This window comes from Amphiprion ocellaris, chromosome 7, assembly GCF_022539595.1.
Source record: "Amphiprion ocellaris isolate individual 3 ecotype Okinawa chromosome 7, ASM2253959v1, whole genome shotgun sequence".
NCBI lineage: Eukaryota > Metazoa > Chordata > Actinopteri > Pomacentridae > Amphiprion > Amphiprion ocellaris.
Window position 1 is genome coordinate 17,029,272 of NC_072772.1, and position 26,263 is coordinate 17,055,534.

The 26,263-nt window shown below is 39.5% G+C and overlaps 1 protein-coding gene across 1 annotated transcript in view; it reads left to right on the forward strand.

Moving 5' to 3' along the window:
* Positions 1–930: 930 nt before the first annotated feature.
* Positions 931–26,263, forward strand: part of lsamp (limbic system associated membrane protein) — a 533,378-nt gene continuing 508,045 nt past the window's right edge. The window contains exon 1 of the mRNA XM_023266027.3: positions 931–1,114. Coding sequence (XP_023121795.1) covers positions 1,048–1,114 — 67 coding nt within the window. The 5' untranslated portion in view covers positions 931–1,047. The remainder of the gene's footprint in view (positions 1,115–26,263) is intronic.

Sequence of the window (26,263 nt, forward strand, 5' to 3'; positions counted from 1 at the left end):
ATATACATAGTTTGCACTGATCAAAAATTACTTGTGAGGTAAAAATTCCCAATGGGGACAAGATGTCCACTTTACATTTAGTTTTATACCATCAGTTGTACTCTGTTATTTTTAATTGCTCTCTAACTTTGTTCACCTCAGCATACTTTTGTGTACATACTGATCATGGAATTTAAAGGGGATGTCATACCCTGGTTCACCATAATTGTTGTGCGCAGATATCCCATTAGAGCCCATATTACGTCCTCAACTTATATCAAAGTCAAAGTCAAAGCCAGCTTTATTGTCAATTCTTCAATATGTACATGACATACCAAGAATCGAAATTACGTTACTCTTTCTTCGTGCAACAGTAGACATTAAATAAAGACTTAGAAAATAAGATATAAAAGGGCAAAAAAGAAAAAAAAGGAAGCAAAAACTGGAGCAGAGCAACAACTAAGAACTAAGAAAAGGAGTACTGAGTGAAATGTTAACATGACCATGAGATAAAGTGACGGATTTAGTGCAGAATACTCAGAATATTAAGATGATAAAGGCATGCAATTGTGACCTGAACTGCTAAATTGCAAACGCTATAAAATAAATAAACATTATTATTATTATTATTATTATTATTATTATTATTATTATTATTATTATTAATAATAATAATAATAATAATAATAATAATAATAATAATAATAATAATAATAATAATAATAATAATAATAATGTTGTAATGCTGAAAGAAACGTGTCATATTTGTCCAGATTAGTCTTGTATTTAGTCATAAAAAGCAGCTTTAGTGGGAACACACTGACCCATCACACAGACACACACACAGAGGAGCCCACACGCACTTCCTCTATATGTGGGGGAGACTTCCGGTAGGGGTCGCTAATGTCCGTGTGAAGCAGCAAAAGAAGCGGTGACAGAGTCTCCGGCTCTCGTGTTCAGCAGCTCCACTTCAGACCGGGATTTCTTCCTCCGCTCGGCTTCATCTGCAGCTTTCTCTCCTGGAAACTAGCCGCTGGAGACGGAGCTTCGTCTGGAAGAGTCCCGGACATGATGCGTTACTTCTGGATACACAGCGTGTGGATCACCGGCGTCGCTTTCCTCTTTGGATTTCAAGGCAAGGGGTCGTTTCATTCTTTTTCGTTTTTCTTCATTTCATGTCCTGACGTTTTACACTAAAGGGAGTTTGGGAGACAGCTCCAGTGGATGTTTAATGTGCGTTTGTCCGTGTGACGCTGACTCGAGTTGTGCAGGTATGTGAAGTGACTTCCCTCCTGAAAACACCTGACATGGCAGAGAGGCTGCAGCTCTGCTTGTGCTCCAGCTGAGCTCTGTTTGCTCCAAATAAAGTTGGTGATGAGTGGAGCTGAGCTGACAGCAGTCTGCATGTACAGTAGCGGAGTGTGACAGAAGAGAGCAGCACTGGAGGCTGATGCTGCAGCTGACAGCTTCAGCAGAGCCTCCTTCAGTGCTGGAGTAGAGCAGGAACATGTGGAGGCTGCTGGACTGGCAGATCAACACTTGTTGGTGTTTCAGGAGACTTGTTTCTCAATTCAATATGTAAAAAACTGTAAAAGAAGTAAAATTCAACTCATATTTCTACTTGAAACATCATCAAATGCACCTCTTTTCAATACAGTGATGTTTACATTATAGTCTGGATCAATCATGACCTACTGTACTCTCTCTGGCTCTGCTCTCATGCTGTCAAGGAGCCTCCAAGTGTGGAGTGTTTGGGAGATGGATGTGATTTATGTGAATGTTTGAAGAAGAAGAAAAAAAAGTGGAGAAGGAAACTTTCTGTGAGCTTGAGAGATGATGGCAGTAGGAAAAGGGAATTAGTTTTCATGTCTCCTCTCCTGTCTACTTTAGTAATTAAATGTCAGCAGTAAGCGATGATGCTCTCCAGAGTGTAAGTAGATCCAGTCTAAAAGAAATACTGAATGTTTGCGAACGGGGTGGTGACGGGAGCTGCTCGGTTTGAGTTCCAGAGGAAATCAGTTTAGGTAAGAAAACACCGTCAAACACTCAAGGGGTGAGCGCTGGTATTAGAAGTGACCAGGGAGGGAGTCAGAGGAGCGTTTCTGTGCTCTGTTCACACCAAGACACATGCTGAGGTGCCAGACAGAGATACTCCACAGAAATGAAGAGAAAGGGAGAGAGACTACAGATTCACCTCCCACAAAATAACCTGGAAATTTTCTACACAAAACGACTAGATCGTGCCTTCTTGGTTTAGTGAATTTTTGTACATATTGCTATTTGCTTGTCTTTTAGTTTAAAAGACAGCAATTGCATATACTGACTGTCAGCCCTACTAAACTGCTTACCTCACTTTTGCATTAAAATGTGGCACTGAAGATTTTTCTTCATTGCACCAATAGACTACATCAGTGGTTAGGATAAAATCATGTCATGGGGTGACTGACGGACGGACGGAGGAACGACCCGTGAGGTCAGAGGCGGTGAGCTATTCGGATCTCAAAATTAATATCCGCATACCACCATGGGGACCGGATATTCGGGTCCAGCCTTAGCAACAGGTTGAAGTTTCATAGAGAAAAGTAAGCAATGAAATTTTTGTCAAACTTTTCAGAGAATAACTGAAAACATACCTTATTGTGGTATATCGTGATATATATCGTTATATAAAATAATCCATATCGTGATATATGATTTTTTCCATATCGCCCAGCACTAATGTCAGTTACAGTCGGCTGTAACCGTGACAACTTCCACCCATCAGCATTCTAGACGCCCCTCTCCCTAGCAGTGTTTTCCAGCTCCTCCTGGGGTATCCCAAGGCATTCCCAGGACAGATTAGACATGTAATCCCTCCAGCGAGTTCTGGGTCAATCCCAGAGTCTCCTTCCAGTTAGATGTGCCCAGGAGCCTGCCAAAGGAAGGCGCCCAGGGGACGCCTTAATCAGATGTCCGAACCACCTCAGGTCCTTGAGACACGAATGAACAGCAACTCTACTCTGACCTCCCTCTAGCTGTCTGAGCTCCTCGCCCTATCTCTCATGCAAGGTTGAACCCAGCCGTGCTGTAAAGGAAACACATTTTGGCCACTTGTATCTGTAATTGTTAGTGGTGGGATGCAATAACGAAAAACAAAAAAACAAATCAATTAGAGGCTTTGTAATGAATTAATCGCATTTTTGTCAAATAGCAATATTTTTCATAGTTTTTCAATACAAGTAAATGTTGGTTGACGACTGAATCAATGAATAGACATATACGTGAAATTAAACAACAAAAATGTTTGTTTAATTTATATTTATCTGTGCATTTTTCATCTGTCTACTACACTCACAGATTACTAAAAACTCAAAGTGCAATTATAGCGATTATATTCAACATTTCAAGACTTTTTGTAAACTCAGTATCTTGAAAAGTTGTCTATTATGGGCTGCCTACACTGTTTGCCTGTACTAGGACCGTCGTAGCTAAACACATGGTGCGTCACCCCAGAGCTCATTTGCATAAGGTAGTTTCATTTATGCAAATGTGACGCGGGGAACGGAGGTCCGACGCATCGCGATACTTTCATTAAACCTAAACTAGTCGTCACTGAACGAAAACAAGAACAGATTCAGCAACTGCACAGGTTATTTCTCGCCTCAAATGATTTCAGAAATACTTTTTGCTGAACAGTTTTAGTAATAAAAGAGAAAATTTGCGACCGAGCCGCCATGTTGGTCCAACGTTTCTCATCATCATCTTCGCGGCTGGTAAACAGACTTTAGGTGCATAACCGCCACCTACTGGGCTGGAGTGTTCATCTGTGTTTCCGGTGTGCCAGAAATGAGGGAACTGAGAGAGGTGCGATTAAATGCGTTATTTTTTTGAACTTGTTATTTTGTCTGTGATTAATTAATCAGAATTAATGTGTTAAAGTCCCAGCCCTAATAATTTTATTTTTATGTTCACTACCCAGAGCTCATGAATGAAAGATTCATGAAAACTTCTTCAGCCAAAACTATGCCTTTGTTGTACCTCTTCTTGCTCATTATGTTCCAATCTATCACAGTACCATAAACCGTAAAACAAAATACACTTATTCCACTTTTTTTTCTGTTTGTTTGTTTGTTTTGAGATGACACCATTTCCTTTCCGGCTGAATGACAGATGTTGGGATTTAATTTCCCTTATGCATTTTTTAAAGTTTTTATTTTATTCAGTATTCACTGTGTAATAATTTTAAAACGTCCCTATGAGACACCATCACAAGGATAAATTTGTAAGACCTTGACAGGATAGTTTGAACTCTGGATCAGACACTGCAAAATGTATATTTGAAAGCGCAGCCTTTGTGGTTTGCTAATTTGTTCAGCTCAACTTCAACCATCGATTTTTTTTAACCACATTTTCAGTGCAGCTGTGGTTTTAGACACGTGACTTCAGTTTTAATCACCATCCTCCTTTTGAACAAGTTATTGCAAGTCTCTCATGTCCCCAGAATTTTTAATTTTTTTTTGTCTCTTTCTAGTTTGACTCAAAATACTGCACACATCATTAATCGTAACATGCCTACACTTCCCCTGGTTTTAACCCTGTGCCAAATGGGCTGTGTCAGTACCTGTAGCTTTAAATCCAAGTGAGCTGCTGCTGCCTACAGATCTTTCTACTCTGTTCAGTGAATGGCAGAAAGGAGCCCAGAGCAGGAGGAGGAGCGAGCCAGGGGCACTGATTTTAGTCTTGAGACATCACAACAGGCTGCGAGTTTTAATGGTTCATGCGGACGCTTTCTGATCTGTGGAGAAATGAAAGGAAGAAGTTAACCATGTTTTCTTTCTTATTCATGGGGTCTCTAGACACATGAGGGACACCTGATTATGTTTAAAAACAATGGCAAACTTAATTTTGCACAATACCACCATTTTAATGTTTTAATGCGAATCTGGACCATGCAGTCGTGTTCTGAGGCAACATTCATCTTCCAGCAAAGGCGGACACAGGGCAGATATGAAGGAGCAGCTTTGGGTGAGATCATTTTTATTTTATGGGTCAGAGACACCAATACCAGAGGTGAATGGAAATCCAGGTGCCAACTAAACTTGTTTCATTTTTCATATATATATATATATATATATATATATATATATATATATATATATATATATATATATATATATATATTCTTACTCATACAAAATAATAATCTTCTCTGCTGGGAAAAAAAAAAACTGAACTGGGAGAGAGAGACCGAAATAAAGTTGGATAAAAGATTAATAGTTAAGAACACTATCACTACCTCTCACACTAAATCATCTCTTGGTAGGTTGTTAATGCCTCTTCCCTCTACCTTTCCCCTCATTAGCTCACACATAAACCTCCCTTTGCACCTCCCTCTCCAACTACTCATGAGCTCCTCACTATCTCTTTTCCTTCCTCTTTACTTTGTCCTACATTATCTTTTCTCTCACGGCACTTCTGAGTTGATTTTGAAACCATCTTTTTTTGTCTTTGTTTGTATTTACTCTGAAATAATTTTCCCCACGCCGTGTGCACATGACAGACAGTAAAATCATTAGCTGCTGGCTGAGCGGTTGTTTCCTTTGAGAGGAGCAGGGATGTCCTTCTCATTGCAGCGTTACTTTAAACTTGTCGTCTACTCAGACATCAATTGATTTGAATGTTGACCCTGTTTCCTGATGGATTTTCAGAGTGCAGCCAATGAACAGGAAAGGTAAATGAAAGTGACTTGAAATATCCACTGGCATATCTGTGTGTCTACAGTGGTGGAAAAAACATTTCGGACACCCCATGAATTTGTGAAATATTTCATTATGAATCACTCTTAGGTCTTCAAGTGCAATTTCTTTTAGTACAGTCACAGCCAAAATGACAAATAAACAAACAAACAAACAAACAAAAAAAGTCATTAAAAACTTAAAATTGATTGGTTCCATAAAAATGCATAAGAAATTTAGAGTATTGGGTCATTTTGGTGCCAGTTATCCACTAATGATGGTTGTGCTTTTTATTAAAAGACACAATTTTTGTTGTGTCTATATAAAGCCAGCACATTTAAAAGTTCTTCAGAAACTAAAAAAAGCTAAAATAAGGAATATAACGCAGGAAACATGCCTGACGATACAGATTCTCAACCAGGAATGGTACAGCTGCTGCCAGATAGCCAGGAAATGCAGATGCAGTCAATCAGTAGTTGGATACACTCTAGACAGAAGAACCACCATCTTGGAAGACAAACCAAGATATGGACGTCAAAGGGTTTCTTCAGCAAGAAATGACCTCATCCTGATCTGCATTTGCAGGGAAAGCCGCTAAATGACATCACAAGAGCTTCAGCAGCAGTGGTCAAACCAAACTGGTGTCCAGTGTTCCATACGCACTGTACATAGCTGACTTTTAGATCATAGCTTGAGGTCCTACAAGGCTGTCAAGAAGCCCCTGATCAATGAGAGACAGAGGTTAGCCCGATGTTGTTGGACCCAAGCACACAAGAACTGGACAGCCAGGAACTGGAAGAAGATTCTGTGGTCAGATGAGTCCAGTTTCCAGCTTTATCTTCCTCCTGCTAATGTGAGGATACACAGAAGGCCAAGAGAAGCATTATCTCTAACATGTACGTTATCTACTGTCAAGCATGGTGGAGGCAGCATCATGGTTGGGGGATGCATGAGTGCTGCTGGTGTTGTTCATCTCACTGTCTGTGATGGGACATTGAACTCTGCTAAGTGTTGTGCCATTCTCCAAACCCACATGTTCCCTTCTGCACATGCTCTGTTTCGTTGAGGTCAAAACTGGATGTTTCAACAAGATGATGCCCCTTGAACACATCCAGGACCAGTAGAACTTGGCTGCAGGAGCACAGTATCCAGGTCTTAGAGGGGCCAACTCAATCCCCAGACATGAACCCCATTGAAAATCTGTGGTGGATTATCAGAAGGTCTGTTTCAAAGCATAAACCAAAAAAAATTAGAAGAATTAAAAGTAATAATTCAATAAGAATGGAACAAGATAACCCCTCAACAGTGTGAAAGGCTCGTGGGGAACATGCCAGCCACTATTAGAGCTCTACTGCGTGCTATGGAAGGACTACTAAATATTAATGTGATGATTTATTTATTTTTTGTTAAATTTTGAAGACATTCTTTGTTATTTGTTGAGCTTGATACTGACAATGTTGAGAATTGACATATTGAAACAGTAAAGAATTTAGTTTTGTTAGTTATTCTTGTAAACAAAATTTCATTTGCATTTGCTTGTGTCTATCTAATGGAGCCACAACTTTTGAAACACAAAAAGATTTTTCCAGAAGTATTTCATGATAGTATTTGAGATTGTGTAAAATTTTAAGGGTGTCTGAAAATGTTTTTCCACCACTGTATATATGTGCATCTGGCAAACACAGACTTGGCATTTGATCTGAATATTTGCCCCCTTAGGAAATGCTATCATCATCTCAGCTACTTCCTTCTTTCAACAAGTATTTATCTTTTGCTGAGCATCAGTTTTCATCACGCAGGTAGATCACTGTTCCACCTACTCTGTCTCCCTCTAACAAGGCCAGCTGCTAAAGTGTGAATTATAATTTATCATCACTGCTGTGTTTGGATTCCCATTTATTTTCTCCACTAAGTTGAGCAAGTAAATTAAAAATGGGGGGGAAAATAAGCTCCCACTATGAAATATATATTTGTCTCTCCACAAATGGAGTATGCAGGAGTATTCTGTAAGTGGTAGTGTAATAAAGTGGCATGCATTATTACATCTCATTCATTACCTCTTCATATATCAGCACAACAGGAGACAATAGGTTGTGGAGTGCTACAGTGATACTTAGCAGACAATCCCTGACAAGGTGACTGAAAATAGTATCACGTCATTATTGTATTTTTTTTTTATTTTTTATCAGTACTTGAGAAGAGTATTTATTTGCACTACTACAAAGAGGGTTGTAGGCCAGTGGTATTCATTTATTTCCATTCCAAAGTGGGTAAAACGCATCCTCTTCATCGTCTCCTTAGTTATTTTTTAGCAGATATTTTACTGTAAAAGTTGAATTTGAGCGATTTTGACATATATTGGTGATTTGTGTATCCATCCAGGTGAAGTTGGGAATCCCTGACAATTGAATCATGCAAATATGCATTTGTTTTCTTTGGCAGCAGACGACTTCATGGTTGATTTAGGAGGAGAGAAATGTATCTGTCATTGGAGCAGAAGACTCTAGTCGCTCTAGTTCCTCTCACTCTGTTGGTGGTTTTCAGATAAACTCTTTGTGTCCACACAAAGCTTCAGGCTCTGCTGTTATCTTCTCTTAGTGGCAGACAGAAATTTCTTTCATTTCCAGAAGAAACTGAGCAAACACGTTTCTCCCATATGGAGAATGCTTTTTGCAGCACTCATTAGGAATTAAGGGTAATTTGGTCTTGGCATTGTGGATCAGGTCTGTTGTAGTTTGGCTGGAAACAGACATCATATGATTGGACTAATTATTCTAAAGATATGGTAATAGCTCGGGAAGGGGGGGTATCTGTGGTTGCCTTGAGGTGCAACCAAACTATTCTATAATATTCTCTTCTACTGAAGTCTCTGAAGAAGACGCGTCATTTCACTAGTCTTACTTGCCATAAACAACATGAGAATCACTTCCGTTGTACCTTTGCTACTTGCAGTACAAGAAACACATACATTGATCTTTTAAGTATTTATTACATCACGTAGCATCACAGGGGCACTTTCATAGGTCCCAGTAACCCAGATTACTTGCTTACCTAGTAGTTAGTCTTTGCGTTATATGTAGCAGAAGGTCCAAGGCACCATTGATATGGAAACAGGGGTTCGTACCCCAGAGGGTTAATTTACAATATTATTTGTGTAGGGTGGATAATAATGTGCACGTTCTCTGTTTTCCTTGCCTTTTGTTGTTTTAACTTCTCACAGTGACATTTTACAATGTCCTGAAGCAGCATACAGTGTAATAAGTAGTTCTTGATGCAGTATGTAATTATGCATGCCTGCAGGTCTGTGTGGAGTAGCTCATTTGATGTATATTCTGTGATACTCAGTGTTTTAGTTTATTGTGTAAATGAGGTACTTATAGCACTGCACAACAGTGTGTGCATGCAAATTAAACATCTTAGAAACTCCACTGGACTGGTGTGAACTCATTGCAAGACACTAAAGGTGAACAATACTCTTAATCTGGCCATTAAAGAAAAAAGAAAATTAGATCTGCTGTTTGGACATGACAGCTACAAGTCTTGTTAGTTGTCAAGACTAGCCCAAGACTTCTCACAAGGGGCGAAAAATAGGGGAAATTCAAGATCTGAATAATAATGTAAATTCAGTTACATGAATTACATTACTTCATTTTGGAAGTTTATTTTGCTACTTTAATGGTCTGCTTTCTTGATGATTCTATGAGTCAATAATTAACCTGCAACTGTAATCCAAATTGGTGCTTTTTCACAGTTGGAGGTGAAAGAAACAAGTTAGCAGCACATATCCACAGTCACAATGAAGTGTCTACCAACAGAGGTGATTAGGATACTGTTATAAGCCATCAAGTGAGTAGATGGGTGCAAATTAATGTATAACAGTTATCCAAAAGTGGTGTTCCTTATTTGCTGCCCCAGAAAAGGACATAAAAGCCCATGTTTATGTAATGTTTCTGCAGCATCTCTGCTCATCTCTGCAGATTTTCTTAGGACTGGTACAGGCCATCCTGTCAGCCAGGCTAGAGTAAAGACACATGGATAGAAACCATTGATCTGGCAAAGAAAAATGGCTGCTTCCATGCTTATAATAGCCTAACCGAAGAGTTGGGTCTCCAGGATTGACAGCGTTGCGTTAAGAACATCGATAGAGTAAATTATCATGGCAACTTGAACATGTCAGTGTGGAACTTATTGCAGAGGTGTGCAGATGTGGTCATGATATTAACCATTAATGAGCTCCACATTGATTCTGTTCTGTGGAAACAAGCTCCTCTTCCCGTGCATGTTTTGAGTGTGTTTGGAGAAAAAGTGCAGTTGCCACACAGGTCCATTGTCATTGTGTTTGTGAGAGAGACATTTGAGTAGCACTATTGAGTTACATAGAGATGTGCTTCTATTGATACCAGTATCGATACTGGTACTGCTGATCAGTACTCATTAAAGAAGATCATGCTGTGAAAGGAATTACCATACTCATGATGTTCTTCAGTGTGGTTAAGGTGTGGCTCGCAAATTACCATACTGTTTTTCTTGCAATTTTTGACTGAATGAGTGTCACATTCATGCATGACACCGAAACATTCAAGCGTGAAACGGAAACACGTCGTGGTGAATAATTGAAGGTGTAAACAGGCTGTGCATAAATGAGTCCTTCCTCTATATGTGATGGGTAGACTGGCAATGGAGTAGCATCCTTTTTTTTTTTTTTTTTTTTAAGATCCTGCTTGCTGTTATTAAACAAAAAAAAATAGAATAATCAAGCTAGCTGTTCTGTACTCTGAAAATGTGAAACAACACAATGCATGTGTTACAGTGTAATTTAAATTAATTTTGCTTTCAGGATATTTTATTACTCCGCCAAGGAGGTGGACCCTCGGCAGAGTTATATTACAATCAGTGTTGGTTTGTCTGTCTTTTAGCAACATTACTCAAAAATGGATTAACGGATTTGAATGAAATTTTCAGGGAAGGTCAGAAATGACACAGGGACCAACTGATTAGATTTTGGCAGTGATGCAGCTTATAGTCTGGCTCCACAAATTTGTTATCGATTTCTGTATCATTGCAAGATAGCGGCATGGCGTCACTGTAACTTCTAAGAACTTATCCGTCGGAAGTGATTCAAGGAACAGTTGATTAAATTGTGGGGGTGTTTCTGAGTCCCATCAATTCCAGCTGTCTGCTACATATTTAGTTCACGCAATTTGGTATCCGTACATAATGTACACATGCATAACACACACCTGTGCTCAGTGCAACGTCATTTTCTGTGTGGGTACAGCTATCTTAAATGGCCACATTCTATGGTGCTGTGATTTCTGCCACAAATTTCATTCATCGGAAATGATACAACAGCTAAGCAACCTTGGTGGAGTACTGCGCTCTCTGAGTGCTTTTCTTGTTCTACTCTGTTTCCTGAGTAAAGTACTTGAAAAGGAAAAGAGATTCAAACAAAGCAAAAAAAAAAAAAAAAAAAAACCCACTATTTGGGCTTTAACATAAATTCCCCACATGGGAATATTACATTTTATATACTGTCATTATAACGTTAACAGAGTGTCCTAGTCAGCAAACTGTAAACTGCTTACCAAGCTGCCTTCTGTAGCATTCAACCAATAAAATCTGGGTGTTTGTTCCTGTACTTAAGAGTCAATAAAAATCAGAGGTGAGACTGTAATATAGGATTACAGGATTAACGCTTTTTGCTTAGTTTAAGTCTTTACCCATTAAAAGCCTCCACATTTCCGGTTTCTATTAATCCATCATTCAAACAGGTAATCCTGTTGAAGAAAACACCTCTGATTCTGTTTCATGTTGGTAGATTCCCATTTCAGCGAATTCCTCATAATGAAGACTCTGTCACTTTTTGGCTGATGATTGGATTAAGATGTTTACATAAGAGACCAAGGAACTGAGGCCAACAGTCATTTTTGTTTCTTTTTTTTTCTTCAAGTGAACCAACATTTGGCATCATTACAACCTCAGTTGAGCTGCCTTTGAATACGCAGTGCTATAATAAGTGGAGGGCTGTTTATTTAATCATGTCCAACAGCGGATTAAGGACCTCAAGTGTTGCATTGGGAAAAATCGTCTGAGCCGGGCATAAATTGGTCGCATGTTTGTGAAGAAGTCTGTGTGAAAATTGCCGCAAATTCTGCTGGACACTCTGCTCACGCTGTTGTGATCAAAGCCAAATGCAGTGATTAGTTTCACTTGCAATCCTGACTCTTTGTCTGTGCAAACATGCCAGATTTGATATTGTTTGGAGTGCACTGCCAGTGGCACTGGGCGGAGAGACAGAGATTTTACCGTAGCTCAGTCTGGATCTGCAGGACCACAGTCTGGCCACAGTTAGAGGACCTTCACTGGCACGCACACACACACACACACACACACACACGCACAATCACATTTGCTGAGTCTCCGGAGAGCAGAGCTACCTTTCAACCAGTATTTCAATAGCACTGGCAGGGCTCTGAATACTGTACTTTGAGGATGGAGAGGGAGGAAGGAGAGAATGGTAGAGTCAGGCTGTCTGTCAGCAGAGAGGACAGGATCATATACAGTGTCACAGAAGAGTGAAAGGCTGTAAGTGTGCCACTCCATGGCATGTGCGAGTTAAAAGATGTCTTTTATAGCCCTCCTACATCCAGGATGGGTGTAGCGTCGGCCCAGATTGATGCCGTGGAGCAGCTTAATGATGTTTGTCTGTACGAGCAGCAGCCTGCATGCTGGGGGACAAACAGACATGCACACATTCACACACACACACATTTATAGAAGAGAAGAGCAGTGAACACATTGCTGCTGTGCTGAAAGGTAATGGCGAAGGATAACACTATTAGTAATAATTCAGTGTGTGGAACTTTGCAAGTTGGTCAAGTTTTAATGTGTCCATATGGTGTTTTTGATAGCCTAGAAGACTTATCATGAGAAAAGAAAAAAAGCAGTCAAAGCCATGGCTGAGCATTTCAACCTTAAAACTACCGCACACTGATGATAGTCTCAAAAACACAGATTCAGACTTTTGGGCAGAAGTTGTTAACCCATTTCTTGTTCCCGGAAAAATGCCTTTTTGTATAATCCTGAAATGTACATTATTTTTTAGCTCTGAGTAACCTTACCTTTTTTTTTTAACCTCTAGCAGTTCAACACTTACCTTTGTACCATTTCAAGCTATTCATTGCACTTGAACTACTTGATTTCAATAAAAAACTGGAAAAATTGGGGCGTTCTAAAACCTTAGACCGTTCGTGTATATCTGCACATGCTAATATAGGCAATGTGTAGAGTTACACCTAAGCCTTCTTCAAGCAGGAAGTTCTTAGTTTGAAGAAAAAAAACAAAAAAAAACAAAACTCTAAATGTGTAACTTGAAACACATAAATGAGTTTTAGGGGGCTTAATTATTGCCTGAAGAGGGACTTTAATTAGTGGATTCACTAATCAGTAATTGGTGATTTCTGCCGTCAGAGAAAAAAAAAGAGTAATTTACTGGATCACATATTGAGGATACTCTAATCAACCAGTTCTTTAGCTTTTTCGTCAGTAATGTGAGCGATTTAAGATCTTAGCTGCAGAGGGCAGTAAACTCTGCTCTTCACCTACTGAATTTAAATATGAAGTAGTTCTACTTAGTAGATTTGTTGCTACCCCTCGCATCATTGATAGTCAAAGCAGAAAGAAAATAAGTTCAAACTTAAGGTCTTCATCAGACTGGGGTGCAGAGTTTTTTAGCATTAGCTGGCCTTGTACGACCATGGTTGTGTGTGTGTGTGTGTTTTTCTCCTTTTTTCTTCATTGTTTTATGTGTTCTACATTTCTGGCTCCCATCACAAGTTTAGTGAGTTCTTTGACAGGGCATGTATTTTAGTTCCATCATGTAGACAGACGTCAGGTTAAACCACGAATGTGACATTGTGGGTGCATATGTGGGCGTGGCTGTGTGTTTGGCTGTCTTTGTATTTAAATTTTTAATAGCAATAATGCACCCTAAAGGCAAATGTCCTTTGTTAGTGAATTGCAGAGAAACATGAAGTCTGCCTACTTTTGTGTGCAGGTTTGTGTGTTTCTTCTTGAACACACAATCTTGTAGGGCATACGTGTGTGTATGTGTATGTGTGTGCGTTGTGTTTTGTGTTTTGGAGGAAATCTGCTTCAATAAAACCAGTGTGTTGTTCTGTGGTAGTTTGTATTGATGACAGCCACTATGCCAAAGTTAACAAAACTGAAGGTAAACACATGGTTCTAATGACTAATACCCCGTTAATGTAGTGGCTGTTGGTGTATCCCGTTTGAAAAGGTTTTATTGGTAATTTTCTCTTTTTCAGTTGTAAAAAATAATTCCAAATCTTTCAGTTTTCCCACTGTAATTCTTTTTTGTTCAGTGCAATTTACACGCTACAATTTCTTTAATTACTTATTAAGTAATAGTTTTTATATTTGATATCCTTTTATATGTAAATTGAGGAGACAATGAGTAAAGAGAGAGGATACATTGGAAAACCTTAAAAGTAAAGAAAACAAAAGTGTATCCTACGTTTCATCCTCACAAGGGGGAGCAAAAATAGAGGAAGAAATGCAAGTTAGCTAAGTGAGAAGACACGCTGGCATTATGAAAAACACCAAAAGTGTTTCTGAGAGAGACCAGAACAGGGTGCAGCTCCGTAATGACATAAGCTCTTGCCCTTTTTAAATATTAAAAAAGCAGAAAATCAATGTGTGCTGGCCAATGTTGGTTTTGTGGCGGGCTGCCACAAATAAATCAATGAATCAGAAACAGCAGTCTAAACAGTTGCAACCACTTTTAATTTAGCATTGCCCTGTGTGTCTTAGATGCAGACAAGCTTTAGGGCAACCCCATGTGTCTCTCTCTTTCTCTTATAGTCTCAGATATCAAATTAGGCCCCAATTAATTTACCATTTCATGTTCTGAGAGCCTGTCTGCGTACCTAGGTGCCTGCAATTGCCTTGTGTTTGACCCCTATTTCTGCATGTGATGGGCCCAATGGGCAGCCGCTCGATATCACTTCATTGAGGTGTGTTCGGTGGAGCCCCATGGAAGATGGCTCGACCACCAGACACTTACCAGCAGGCTCCCTTCCCAGGACTGACTTCACAGTGAGCTTTGGTGTATCTAGTCTCGGTGACATACTGGAGCTCCTTCTTTCATGATTCATAGGAGTCACTGAAAAACTTCTCTAACTCATGCCCTGGGAGACCATCCCAGAAGCTCCTGCAACCCGACAACCCAGCTACTAAAATCACAGGGACACACAAACCCCACTGCGGCAATAAGGTGGGAATTCTTCAAGGAGAGCTAGAAGGCACAAGTCTTGATTTACCACTCTGTCTACATTCCAACCCTCACCTGTGGTCATAGCTTTTGGATAGTGATGCAAAAAAAAAATGAGATTGCAGATGCAAGCGACTGAAATGGGTTTCCGTGATAGAGTGGCGATAGTGTGAGCAGCAGGCACATCTGGAGGGAGCCAAGAGTGTAGTTGCTGCTCTTTCATGTTGAAAGGTGCCAGGTGAGGTGGTTCAAACATCTGTTTAAGATGCCTCTTGGGAGCCTTCCTTTTTGAGGTTTTTTGGTCAGACTCCACTGGGAGGACAGCCTTGGGTAGACCCAGAACTTGCTGGAGGAATTACAAATTGCATCTGGCCTGGGAATGCCTTGGGTTCCCCCTTAAGCAACTGGAAAACATTGCCAATGACGAGGGAATCTGGAATCTCCTGCTTTGCCTGTTGCCATTGCAATCTGACGTCAGATAATCAGAAGAAATAAATTGGATGGATGGATAATTTAATGTGTATTGGAAGTACATATGAAGTGCGGCCAATAAAGTTTGGTACCCAACCCTTTATTTACCCAGCAGTATTTTATTTACCAGTGTCTGCCTTGGACACAGACTTGCTTTTAGTTATTAAGTTATAAAACCTTATGTGCTGGAAATTATGTTACATCATATAAAAATTGAAGAGAACAAGCAGAATCTAGAGTCATTTGTGTCCCAGTTTGAAAAATGATCTATGTAGATATATTTAACAGTACTGTCTGAGCAACATGCTGTAGAAATCACAACAAATTCTGAATTCACTCATGACTGAAAACATGCAGTGCTCCACAGCACAGATTTGGATGCATGTGTTGAGTACAGTGCAAGTGTTGCAATGCAATTAGCAACTAGAGTTACAAAAAAAAGAATAAACATGCTTTGAATTATCTTGGAGAACAGTTTACTTGTCCTTTGTTCTAAGACAAGAAAGAACAGTATTGTGATTGAACTAATCAAGATGACAGGCCTGTCAGATTTTCCTGTGATGTGTGTGCAGGATAAAAAAAAACCCTGGTCGTTAATTGACATTCTTCAAGAGCAGTAAAGAAATTCAGTCTTTCTGAAGTGGTTTTGTTTATATTTGGACAAATTATCCTTAGTCCAAAAACGGTTTGGCTCAAATTCTTAGAATTTTATTACTCTGCCAAGGAACGTGGTGGAGTTACGTGACGATCAGCATATGTGAATCCTTCCTTCCTTCTTTCCTTCCCTCCGTCCTACAACATTACTCAAAAACGGATTTTGATGAAATTTTCAGGGAAGGTCAGAAATGGCACAAGGAGCACCTCATTAGATTTTTGCAGTGTGGCGGCTTTTAGTCTGGATCCATGGATTTGTTAAAGATTTCACATTGAGATAGTGACACACATCACTGTAACTATGACAACAAGTGAACACTACATCAGCTGCCTGCTGACGATCACATGATTGTGATCCTACTACAAATCCACCGCTGCAGACTTATCAGAAATGATACAAGGAACAATTTATTAAATTCAGTGGTGTTTCTGAGTCCCATTAATTCCTATGGCCCGCTACATATTTAGGTCAGGCAATTCAGTATCCGTACATAACATACAAATGCATAACACTTTCCTGTGTTCAGCGCAAGGTGAGGGAATGAATACTCTTGGCGGAGTACTGCGCTCTCTGAGTGCTTTTCTTGTTCAAAATGCTACCATACAATGTCTTAAAATGTGAAACAACGACCTAGCCTCTCTGATTTTATTGTCCATTTAGTAGATCCTACTCAGTTACAGCTGAACTATCTAATATCCCAACTGATGCCTTGACTGTCGCTTAAGTACAAATTTGTTTAATGTGCTCCCTGTACCATGTATAAAGTGTAGAGCACAGATATACTATGTGTACCATGGACCCAGCAGCAAATCATCTTAAGTTTGACCTGTTTCTATTTGCTGCCAGTTCAGTAATGCTCCCTGACTAATTTTCGCTATGCTGTATGTTTGGGCTTGGTGAGCAATTCTCCTGTGATTTTCATCACTGACTCTGAGCACAGCATGAGACTTATTCTGTGATTCATTTGATTTGTACAACACTGTGAGTCTCTGATGTTAAACTTCTTTACATGTGATTCACGCAGCAGCTCATTTGGGGCTACCGGCTTTATGTGAAGGTTTCTGTAACTACAGACAACAATTTCTAAGGTGATGTAAACAGGGCTTGTTCTCTGTTGGACGTTTTTTTTTTTAGCTCGAGGGTTAAACATCCCACATACTGATGTAGAGGTAAGAAATACTGGTTGGGCAAGGAAGGGATGGATGGAGATAGACAGCAGACAGATACTCTGTCTTCTGTTTCTTCTTTTCCAACATTTCCTCTAAAAGCCAGGAGCTTGAAATGCTGCAGAGAATTTCGGAAGCCTGAGCGAGCCTGTGTAGCCCCACAGCCTCAGGGAAGACTTTCTGAAAACCACATCTATGTCCTTCAACTGTTTCATACACCTGTTTTGACTGTCAGACAGTTGGACATGACAGTACTTATGATTAAATCAGTCTTTATTGAACTTGCCTTCACTGGAGATTCTTGTGCTTATGCCAGTGTGCCATTTTGTTTCAGTTCAGTTCCATCATTTTACCCTTTTTTCAGTCAAATGACATCTAAACAATTTCATCCCGTCTTAATTATCGTCATACATATAAAATAGTATGCTCATTTAATAATAATGAGTTAATTTAGTGGTGATAATGGAAGGTGTAATGGTTCTGGTTCCTGCCAGGTCACAGTCACCAAAGGGGTGCTACTGATCACGGTGCAGACTCTCTGTTGGAGATGTTTGCTGATGTACTCAGCTGTTCGTAGCTTTATATCCACACAGAGGTCTTGCTATTTCTGTTTATCAACTGAAAAATGACACCTGAACGTCACAACAGTTGGTTAGCTGTGCAAAGTATCAACAGCCATTTGGTGTATTAATATAACATCCATCGTTTTCTGAGTTTAGTGGGGCGTCTGTTACTTTTAATCAACACTCAGTGGGTTATGTTATGATGGAGGTTCTTAATTTGACTTATGCTGCAGTGAGGGCGCACCGACTTTATCAGCTCAAAGACACTTTCTCTGATGAAGTGGTTTATCAGAAATTAGTTTTGCCACCCCACGGAGGTCGGTAATGACTGCGTACAATTTGACATGATGAGGTGCAGGGATGTGGTGATCTTAATGTGGCCAAACTTATTTTCCACCATCCTGCCCTCACTCGCCAGGGGTTTTTCTGATTATTAAGAGATGCCTTTCATATCTTCTCACTTGTGTCCTCTAATGACATGAGACATGACTGGATCATGCTGTGTTCTGATATGACCCCTGATTTTCAAGCAAAAACACCTTACATTACATCCACAAATTAAAATGGCTGACCCCCTCCAACAATATGCATAGATTTAGTCACACCAGGAAGAAGCTAGCCCCCAAAGTTTCTTTGCAGATGTGTCAAAAAACCTGTAGGTGAAGCTGAAATAGAGCTTCTAAATTTAACTTGCAGTTGTTTTAGGTACTATGGACAAAAAATGTGCTATTTGTTTTTTTCTACAATATACATCTGTTTGTGTGAAATGCTGCTACAACACTGTGATTTCTGATACCCAGTCATATTAATTTTATGTTGAGTAGCTGTTTAGCCCATTGACTGGCTCCATGCTTGCAGTATGCTCTCAGATGACAGACACACAGTGAGGGCCGGTGAAGAGACGGATGAGGCAGGTAAAAACTATCGATTTTTTGACGGTCGACTGATATGGTGGCCAGCAAGCCACACCACCGTGTCTGTTCTGATGGGGGTCCGGCACGGGCCACTGACAGACTGATGGCAGCATTAAGGTGGGCTTCTGTAGTTTCTGCTGTGACCACTTACCGTGGACGGGGTGCTCGCTGTCTGTGCTTCATTGACACGAGGGTGGCTTTAGGTTGTTGACTCAGTGGAATAGCAAATGTTGGGTGTCACTGGGGAGCTTTGCAAACATTTTACGGTATCTGTTTTCAACTGTACTTTCCCACTGTAACTGTAGTTTCAAAGACAACTTCTTTGATCCTGAGGCCTGGTAGGGGTCATCTTAGGCAGGCAACTTGACTTGGAATATGCATACAGAAACCCTGCTTATAGTTTTTGTTCATCTAGTGTTCTAAGTTTTGCTGTGCTGAGATCAGCTGTGAATTTGGTAGCAATAAAATTGCATCTTATTGGTACTGGTAGATCCATAACACTTTGTAGTGTAGCAGTAACACTTTGATCATTGTCCATGAGTGATGAAATAGCTAGCAGCACATAATCATAATCAGAAATTTGAAATCACTGACTGCAATGCTCCTACACATATGCAGAACCAGTAGAGAAATCAACGTTGCTAATAATATACACTACCATTCAAAAGTTTGTGGTCACTTAGAAATGTCCTTATTTTTGAAAGAAAAGCCTTTTTTTTCAGTGAAGATATTATATTAATCAGAAATCCAGTCTAGACATTGTTAATGTGGTAAATGACTATTCTAGCTGGAAGCGGCTGATTTTTAATGGAATATCTCCATAGGGGTACAGAGGAACATTTCCAGCAACCATCACTCCTGTGTTCTAATGCTACATTGTGTTAGCTAATGGTGTTGAAAGGCTAATTGATGATTAGAAAACCCTTGTGCAATTATATTAGCACATGAATAAAAATGAGTTTTCTTGAAAAACATGAAATTGCCTGGGTGACCCCAAACTTTTGAACAGTAGTGTACATCAGATATTTATGTTTAAGTGGAATGTTGGATAGTTTTACACACTAGTCTTAAGGTTACAAGTGGAGTTAGAGTCTAAACATTGTAAAATGTGAGCTTTGAATAAGCATTAGAGCTTAATTCCTGAAGGGGAATGACATCTCATCAGTGCAATGCTTTAAACATCACCCTGGTACAGTGTGTTTAGTGTGGTGCATTCAAGATCATTCACTTTTCTCGCTTCCTCTCCACTCAGTGTTCTCTCTGTTACTCCCGGTAACGTTAACAATGTGTTGGGATTACACTACCAGTATAACAATAGATGATGCTAAATTGTTGTCAAGTGAAATGGATCATCTGGAAGGAGTTACACTTGGCTAATTTTGCCTTAATGGTCTCATTTGTCGAGAAGGATTTTAGTCAATAATCAGGGTCTACATTTAGCAGCGAACGACTCTGTCTAATTTTAATTTCTCCTGTGGTTTTCGCACCAGTAGCTGCTGTTCTCAAGGACTCCTCTGAGAGTTCAAACATCTCCCATTCTGTTTGCAGCAGTGAATATATGTTGTCTTACTTTGCTCTGTGACCGTACGCTAAATTCAAACAGGGCAATAAATGCACAGCAGGTGTGGGATAAATGGCTTTCCATACTGATCAGCAAACTGTAAAAATGTCACATTTGTGTGTTCTTTCTTGGGGCATCTTAGAGGCACAGTTCAAGGCAAATACTGAATGCATTTTACAGCTGACAAAGAAATTGTGTAGGAGGCAGATCATTGTGGGAGCTGCACTGACATTAAATATGTCTTCATTTACAGTCTCTACACCTCTTTCAGGGTTTTTCCTGCCTCAGAATGAGACTTTAGGGTGTGACTGAGCACGACAGTAAACATGATCAATCCAGGTACAGTAAAAGCAATGAGGCTGTGTGTTCTTATCCCACAGAGGTAAATATGTGTTCCTGTTATTATAAATGAAACCCCAATTAACAAACCTAGTTAAACAATGTAATTGCTAATTTTATTCTCGATTCTTGGTTGGTGGTTTTCCTGTTGGTGCTGAATACTAAAAACATCTTTGCAGGAAAAACTCTGCTCATTTCTTCTTTTAGGTAACCATGATATCCTGGACTGAATCCGTGTGTGTGTGTGAGACAGAGAAGTTAAGCATGTACATTGGACCAAAAATAATCCCAGACTCCACATTCAGCCACTAAGAAAGCGCTCTACCATTTCTATACAGTACTGTAGCTTAGTGTTGTCTGTTGAGTCAAGAGCCCAGAACTCAGTGAAAGGACATTGTCATATTGTCAGCACATCATTTGCTCCATGTCGTCATGGTGCTTTGAATTGCAGTGAGTGTACAATGGAATATACTGTGTACAGATGTAGAGGTTGATGACCTGCCTTCATTTATATCTCTGAATGTGCTGATAAATTCCTGATCTCTCTCCGTCCGTATTCAGCTACACAGTAGACTTATTTTACTGTCACAGTGGCTCCATTTCCTGAGCTGATCACACACCATGACCCAGACCCACAGATGGAGCTCTGGTTTCATAAAGATATCTTAGACGAATGGAAAGGGTTATGCCACTCTAAAACAAGGTAGACGGTAGGGCTGCAGCTATCGATAATTTTAGAAATCGAGTAATTGGGTAATCGGTTTCTGCACTTGGCATGCACGTTACAGCATCGAAACTGGAAGTGAGCGTGCTGTGCAATAGAAATAACCGTCCTGGCAGAACACGGGCAGTACAGGGGTATTCAGCTGAAACTCAAAGCCATGGAACCCCACATGTATTTAGTTGGTGATGCCGAAATTGCATAAATATGTTTTTTATGTTTGTTCCTTTTAAACTGCTGGTACTGCAGCTGATAGAACACGAATAAGAAAATTCGTTAGAATATTACTATTTATTACAGAGAACATTCAATCAGTAACATTAGTTTCACACTGATTTAGCCACAAATTAAAGTGGTTTCCTTAATTATGAGACAGTGTCAGACCTACTTGCAATTTTCTTGTGCAGCTGTCGGCTGCATTGATCAATAAAATAAGTACATTAACACATGTTTAACAGTTTTCCACCAGCATTATGTCTTACATAACATCCAGTCACAGCGCTTTTTAGCGTCATAAAGTTTTATGTTCCTCATTGTTGTCCATTAAAACATGTTCGCATTGCGTTAAATGCTCCTGTTTGCGTAACGAGTTTGAAGAAGAAAGTCTGAGTTAACAGAGAAAATGGAAAACCACCTTCATACCTGTTTACTCTGAGGTTTTAGTTTTTGTTGAGCTGACTTACACAAAGGAATCCTGACTTTGTCAAACTATCTTCATAGTTCAGCCCTCTGACACTGTAAACACTAGAAAAGCTGCTCCAGTGAAAACGGAAGTGTCCCGTCAAATTCAAAATCCCCTCATGAATTATTGATGGTCGTATAGAATGAAGTCTGGGTCTGGACACGAATCGCCGTCCTCCAGTTAGTGACCTGGGATCTAGTATTGTAGTGGATGGTAAAGAGCTTTGGTTCAGAGAATTTTGCCTCGAGGAATTTTAGTAATCGAATTGCTCGAATAACTCTGCTGAAATGAGGAATCATTTTAGTTCTATTAGGAAGCTTAATAAAATTAAAGCCTGACTTCTTTCAAATCCCCAGACTAACTAAGACCTACTCTTTCTCTTTAAAATCATGGTCTAAACTCCATTCTCATTTACATTTTTTGGGAAATGTATTTTCTGCTGAATTCAATTTGTTTCTAACAAACATGTTAGGAATCAAGGTATCTTCTGTTTCTTCTGTTGCGTTACTGTAGTTCTTTGCCGGCCAAACAATCATGTATCAGATGGGGTAGGACTTGTCACCTTGGTAACCCCAAAAATGGAGAAAAAGATTCAAGCATTTATTGAAAGGGTGGCCCCAAACCATACTTTTCCTAAATCACATAGTTTTGGTGCTTAACTCAACCAAAGAAAAAATGAAAGCCAAAAGTAAACAATGAATGAAACTCAAATCTAAGTATAATGGGATGCAAACCCTGGTCTCCAGGGCAACAGCTGTGTGCCAACCTGTCAACCTGAAAACCTCTCTTGCATCTTAGATGATAAAATTAAGTTGAGTTCTATAGGAACGTAACTCTGTGGAGACAGTTTACTCAGGAGTACACTCTGGATATGCTCAGGGTTGCAATGATAACAACCACTGACCCATAACTAACTGGCTTATTTGCAATAGTATTATACCAAAATATAACTCAAAATCCTTTTTATTTTCCTTTGACAAAGTTAATGTAACCATTTAGTATTTACCCATGCTCCCGTCTTGGTTGTCATTTGCTTCTGTCTCCTTGCCAGCTTGCTGGCCTGCTGTCAGTGCAAATACTCTGAAAGATGGGTGGAGGATTGTCGCTGGTTGCATCAGTGTTGACCCCTAAAACTCAGCTTCCCCGTCCACCGTTTATACTCCAGAACAAAACTCATTGCTGTGCTGTACATGATCAGCACCACAAGTCTCAAAGACTTTCTTTGGAGTCTTTTTTTCATCTTTTTTTTTGTATTTATTCATATTTTAAGTCATTAACTACTGCTTGTAGTAGATTTATATTTGTCATTAAATGTTGCCCGCTTGTTTTTGCATTATTTCTGTAAATCTTTGATGCTTCTGTTTTCAGTGGGATTTGCACTATTTACTGCTGGACTGAATAGAGATGCACATTATCTCTTTTCTCTCTTTGTTTTTCCATTTAATTTTATAGCATTTTTAATAGTTTGAATTACGCTATCATTTCCCCAGAATACCACGCAGATGCATCTGTCTTAAGACTGTCAGGAACTAGACAGATTGCTGCAACAGATGCATTTAGACATCTGTGAAGTCTGACTTCTCATCAGATTTAATTCTCATTCCAGCACCTGTTGTTTAGTTAGGCTGAGCAATAAATTGCAGATTGCAGATCCAAATCACAGTTTGAAACAATGCAACTTGAAAATTGAGAAGCCTCTCATTCAGGATGTGCTTCATGCAGTACATCTGACCCAGGGTTTAAACAGTTTTGTCAATGGTTTTACAAATTCTAGCCATCCTTCTGATGTGAAACTCAAATGGAGTCTTGTGGTAGAGTGCCATCACCTGTTTTAAATCGATTCTGCATTGATTATTACACTGAAGTTTGGGATTAGCAAGAATGAAAGGAAAAATGTACAAAACAGTGGTGAGACCTGCCGTGTTGTATGGTTTAGAGACAGTAGCACTGAGGAAAAGACAAGAGGCAGAGCTGGAGGTAGCAGAGACTAAAATGTTGAGGCTCTCTATGGGAGTGGCCAAGATGGATAGAATCAGGAATAGTAGTACATCAGCGTGATAGCGCATGTTAGATGTTTTGGAGGTAAAGCCAGAGAGGCCAGACTGAGATGGTTTGGAGAGATACTGAAAATACTGGTAGAAGGATGCTGACGTTTGAACTGCCAGGCAGGAGGCCTGGAGGAAGACCAAGGAGAAGCTTTATGGATGTAGTGAAAGATGGAATAACGTTAACTGGATGCAGAGGATAGGGTTCGATGGAAGCCGAAAGGAAAAGAAGGCTATTAAACTGAAGCTTGGGATTAGAAAATTACATTGTTCATCAAATCACAATGTCTGTCAGAACAATCTGAATAATTTCCACACATCTCTCAGCCCTAATAGAGAATCCATCCCGCCCACAACATTTTTTTTCTTTGTCTCTTTAGTTATGAGTCTCCACTGACTACCATCACATCTACCTCCTAATGTACTCCAATGAGAATTAGATTAGGGATCCTCTGATTGCTCTCTAATTGGACAATCATGGCAGGTTGATGTACAGTCATGGTATACAGTGTCTCTCTTCCTGTGGCTCTGCGTTTGATGACGGAAACTTGAATCAGGACAGAAATGCTGCTTTTAGTCTGAGATATATTGTTGTTGTTGCTTTGGGTTTTCTGATGTGCTGTTTTGTTTGTCTCCCCAGTCCAGCTTTCTGCTTTTTGCTGCTTGACATCACCAACACTAAAATACAGTTGGTTTGCCAAAGTCTGGTCTGGCTTTGACTGCGGGGATACATAGTAATATGAATAGTAGCTGTGAGAAAACTACTAGCTAATAACAAATGTGCTCAAATTCTCTTGCGTTGTCTTAAGATGATGCGCTATGAGAAAAGTTTTGACCCTTGACTGAGAACCAAAGAAAAAACCTTGTAGCCAGGTCAAAGCCAGAACATTTGCATCTCTCTGTGTCTACATGATGCTCTTTAAAAGTTTAATTTCAGAAGCATCACTTCTGTTGAAAAGACTGCATGACACTACACCTGCCTTACTGGGATACCCTCACCCAAACTCTGTTCATGAAGGAAAGCTGTGTTGACTATTATGAAGTGTAGCTAAGAAAAGATTTAGATTATGATCAGAAGCACTTAACTCACAATACAGTCGGCTTTGCCTTATATATACTTATGTAAATATCTGAGTTAATGAGGGATTAATTCTAGATACATAAAATATTAGTGTCAAACAGATGAATAATATTATGAGCAAGTCAAACAGGAATAATCGACATTGTGTGTTAGGAAAATCAGATACATTTTGTGAACTGAGCCAAAAAGAAAGGTAAATTTAGATATAAAATCCATCTGCCAGGCTGTAAGGGGACATTTCCATTTTGCACTACCTTCCTGCTAATGTACAAATCTTTCAATAAGCACTAGATTTTAAACAAAATTCTTTTACATTTGACTTCATTGCAGCTCCTAGAGACCCAGACCACCTCACTTGCTGAACATCCACTTATCGATATACAGTTGGATATAATTTACCAGTGTTCCCTAAATCCCTCCAAAGCATGCTCTGGTACATACTAGCCAGGTGGCTGTGCATGGAGAAGCCTCTCGTCTCCATTCCGTTATTGCAATGAAGAAGCTCAGATGGGTGTGAGAGTTTTTTTATGTGCAAATTTTCTGAGTCCACTCATTTAATGTCATAATAATTTAATTGTGATCCTGATTAATCGAGTAATGGTGCAGCCTGATTCTGAATCAATAACCACAACTCAGACTCATTTATATTTAATGAAACAATGCTTAACACAGCCTTATATTCTCCATAGACCAGTTGTATCTGCCTCTGCGATATTGGACGATATTTAAGGGTCAGAATTGTTTAAACTTTCTATAGAGAACCTGTTCAATTAAAACATTATATTTTCTTGTTTGTTTTACCTTTTGTTCTTTGTTTTGGGATGATTCCCCACTCGCACAGTCCATGATTTACTTTCTTGGCTTCTTTATTCCAACACCTAACATTTCCAGGCGAAATGTTAAAGCCGATTTTTGATTGTCGGTCTCTTTCATCTTTGCAGCATAATTCAAATCAAACAGGTGCTGTGTTGTTGAGCAGGAACAGAGTGAGCTGCTTTTAGAGCCAGTTTAGTGTTGTGATTGGAATATTTTGCTTTTGAAACATAAAATTAGGTAAATCAAGGTAAAACAGCCTGCTGT